At 40.2% G+C, this 3,973-nt stretch overlaps 1 protein-coding gene across 2 annotated transcripts in view; it reads left to right on the top strand.

The window, feature by feature from the left end:
* The first annotated feature begins 195 nt into the window (after window positions 1-195).
* Window positions 196-3,973, top strand: part of tnksa (tankyrase, TRF1-interacting ankyrin-related ADP-ribose polymerase a) — a 93,931-nt gene continuing 90,153 nt past the window's right edge. The window contains exons 1-3 of one of the 2 annotated variants that reach the window (XM_014002397.1): window positions 196-738; window positions 2,432-2,547; window positions 3,083-3,191. In XM_014002397.1, the coding sequence (XP_013857851.1) occupies window positions 225-738; window positions 2,432-2,547; window positions 3,083-3,191 (739 nt within the window). In that variant the 5' untranslated portion in view covers window positions 196-224. The remainder of the gene's footprint in view (window positions 739-2,431; window positions 2,548-3,082; window positions 3,192-3,973) is intronic. The other variant, XM_014002398.1, reaches the window with a different exon arrangement.

Raw genomic sequence — 3,973 nt, 5'->3', positions numbered from 1 at the left:
ATAATAATAATAATAATAATAATAATAATAATAATAACAGAACACAATGATGAACATACATATTGGACATACTTAAGCTAATATGTAATTATTAGTCTCTAGTAGCTAAATGAAATATTTTGGACAGAGTCCAGCAGCTGMGATGCCTGACCGGAAGTTACGTTTTCCGGACAGGAAATTGTCGGCACTGTTTTGTTGRTAGTGGGGACTGTGGTGTTGTGAAAATGGCGACGCCTCGTCGCCCCTCTCAGCAGCAGCAGCCGAGTTCCCTGCTGTCCTCCCCTCCCCGCGGGGCCTCTCTCCCCGTCACCCCGCCCGGCACTCCCCCGTCAACCACCGAAGATGTCACCTCGCTTCCCCGCGGAGTAGCAGCCATGGAAAGCGTCGCTGACGGTGAGGCAGCACCGACCTCTCCCACCACCACCACCACCTCCCCAGCTTCGGCCCTCACGCCCAGCAGCAGCAGCAGCAGCAGCAGCGGAGGCGGCGGCGGTGGTGGTAGTAGCAGCGCTAGCTCCCCGACCACGGCGGAGGGGAGCGAGCCCAGCCCCGGCTCCACGCCCGACTCCAGTAGCGGGAACCCGAGCAGCAGCGGCGGGGGTAACGGAGCCTTCAGGGAGCTGTTTGAAGCCTGTCGAAACGGGGACGTTTCGAGGGTGAAGAAACTCGTAGATGTCGTTAATGTGAACGCCAAAGACATGGCCGGGCGCAAATCAACACCGCTGCATTTTGCTGCAGGTAAAAGCAAAGAAAAACACATTTAAACTGTTTGTATGTTTATCAACCTCTGGAGTCAGAGCTGAAGGGCGGATAGCTGCAACTGAATATGGTCTTAGAGCAGGATTTTTTTAATTATCTCAAACAGTATCAGGAAAAATAAAAAAAGTAATTAACATTAAATCAAACACTATTTGCATTTATTAACTTTAAATTTTAGATCGTTTAAACATATATTTTAATACTGTTCCTTGCAAATTTTTTTCGATTTTTTTTATCAGATGCAGTTTAATATTATTGCAACTTTAAAGTTTTATAAAGTTGTGTGCAGAGGGCCTGTTAAATAAGCAGGTAAATTATCTAAAGCAGTGGTTCCCAAAGAGTCAGGACATTATGAGGGTCTTCAGATGATTTCCAGACATCAGTTTAAATGCAAATAAATTGTCTGAATATTTTCACCATGATTAGTGCAAAAAATTTACAATAACTGTATGAGTAAAAGCAGTAGTTATCTGTTTTGTTTATACTATGCCCATGTTTAGTAGTTGTTAGCAAAGTTTGCAAGCTAGCAATATCTGGTATCACAAGATAGTTGTTGTTTTGTGGGCTGAAAGCTAAAATGTTTYAGAAGCACTGATCTAAAGGATCAAAGTTCCTGAATCAATGAAGAAAATAGCTACTCTTATAAATAAATATGACACCAGACTTCATTGTATGCTGTTCTTTAACCAGTTAAAGACGACAAACCTTAACATTGCATGCACATCTGCTTTCAGTCTGCTTTTTTGGGTTGCAATGTCATAATGACCAGTTTAAATAAACATATAGTAAAAACCAAAATCTGCACAGTGCGTGTTTTGCATTGTTGCTAATTGTGCATTAAACATTATTTATAAATAAAAATTGTGAATGGATGCCATCTATCATTTGCGTTTGTTTACAGGTCAATGTTGGAAGCTGTTTGGGATGAAGAAGTAAAAAAAAGTTGATTTACTGTACATTTTTACACTTATTTGTTGAGTAAAGTATGCAGATAAAAGTGTTTTGTTTACATTGAGTGCATACCAGCATTTAAAAATTGCACATCTAGTAAACTTTTTCAAACTGATCCATTTGATACTAGGGGTGTAAGAAAATATCGATGCACTGAAATATCGCGATATTTCATTTCCCGATACTGTATCGATATTCTAAAGCCCTATATAGATTTTTAATTAAGGTTTAAAATGTCAAGCTTCTTGCCAGCCGTTCATTTTTATGCTGTAGTTCAGCCTATGACCACTAGTTGGCAGCAGCGAGCCAGCCATTTGGCTACTCTACCTCTTGAGCGCCAGAGAGTAAGGGTKGCATTAGCATTAGCATTGTAAGTAAACATTAGCTTTTCTTTTTTTTTTCAGTAAGAGGTTTTTATTTAATAGAATTTTTGGACACAAAAATCGCAAATATATCACGATATATTGCCTTGCGTACAGTATTGCAATATATTGGGATATATCGTATCTTGACCCCTCTGTTATGATATGTATCATATCGCCAAATTCTTGCCAATACACAGCCCTATTTAATACAGTTCAGGATGACTTTTTCTTTGGTTTTAATTTGTTGTGTTAAAAAAATCAATAAATAAATTCTGGTTATGTAGAGTTGCACATCAAACAACACTGAAAGCAGACAGGAAGTATTCAAGTATTAAAGCCCACTTCTTTTGTCCCAGGTTTTGGTCGGAAAGACGTGGTGGACCACCTGCTTCAGACGGGCGCTAACGTGCACGCTCGAGACGACGGGGGTCTGATCCCGCTCCACAATGCCTGCTCCTTTGGTCATTCCGAGGTCAGATGGAACTCATAAATCCATTTAATCAAGTGATACTTTTACAAATATTAAAGCAGAAATGGGAGATTCAAGTCCCACAATTCACTCTAGATTTGATGATGTGCTGGGGCGTTCCTGGACTCGAATCTTTAAGGTTCAAAAATAATGAAAAAAACAGGAATAACACATTTAGGCTGCTGCGAGGCTGTACATGAAAAAGATCTGTGATCTCAGTGAAATTTCTCTGGTTAAATAAAGGTTAATAATAAATAAACTGATAATACAATACTATTAAAGCATTACTAGGACAAATAGCACTCCCACCCTTATTGTTCAGTGATTTCACAAACACACTGGACTTCTGTCTCTTTGGTTTGCACAAATATTTATTTACCTTTTTATTCCTACTAGTCATTTAGTTTGTTGTTGCAAGGATTTTCTCAAGACCGCAATGAGTTTTGTCTACCTGTGAGCAACAAGTGTGACTTCAGGAGAAATATGACGTTGTTTCTTTTTTGTCAAGTAATGAAAAATGCTGTGAATCTTGTTTCAGGTGGTGTCCTTGCTTCTGTGTCAAGGCGCTGACCCAAACGCTCGAGACAACTGGAACTACACGCCGCTGCACGAAGCTGCTATCAAGGGCAAGATTGACGTCTGCATAGGTGAGCAGCTGTGAGAAACGTTTGTAGTGTTTGTGTAGAGCTTCATGCTGTCACCTAAAAATGGGCTTAAGGTGACTGTTAATTTATCTTGAAAGAATTTATTGGTATCATTTGAAGGTTTGTGTGTTTTAATTTGATTTCTTGTTGCCCTCTAAGCACAAAGCGGCGGCTTGAGGAGAGCAGCACTCAATGCCACGTTAGTGCTGGGCGGTATACCATTTTGTACCGAAAACCGGTTTTTATTTTTGTTATGATATGAATTTTCTGAATACCGGACATACCGGTTTAAATAGCCTGAACACATTTGGAACGTTTTGTTGTGGCCGCCAGTGAACTGTTTCCCGGGGACACTTTTCCTCACAGCACAGCTATGTGCGTTAGCATGCTAATGTTGTTGTTGGAGCAGCTCGTTGGAGTAACTGGCGGCGGGTGGTGTTTCAGCTGCTTATATTGACTGAAATAAAAAAAACATCCCGTTTTTACCATCGCTGAATGTAGTAAACACTAGGGCTGTGTATTGGCAAGAATTTGGCGATACGATACATATCATAACAGAGGGGTCACGATAGGATATATCCCGATACATTGCGATACTGTAAGCAAGACGATATATTGCGATATATTGCGATTTTTTTTGTCCAAAAATTCTATTAAATAAAAACCTCTTACTGGAAAAAAAAAAAGAAAAGCTAATGTTTACTTACAATGCTTACATTGTCTCCTACAATGCTAATGCTACCCTTACTCTCTGGCGCTCAAGAGGTAGAGGAGGAGGTAATGGC

Source organism: Austrofundulus limnaeus, unplaced genomic scaffold (assembly GCF_001266775.1).
Source record: "Austrofundulus limnaeus strain Quisiro unplaced genomic scaffold, Austrofundulus_limnaeus-1.0 Scaffold13, whole genome shotgun sequence".
In the NCBI taxonomy this organism is placed as follows: Eukaryota; Metazoa; Chordata; class Actinopteri; order Cyprinodontiformes; family Rivulidae; genus Austrofundulus; species Austrofundulus limnaeus.
This window is presented reverse-complemented; position numbering and strand designations above follow the sequence as displayed.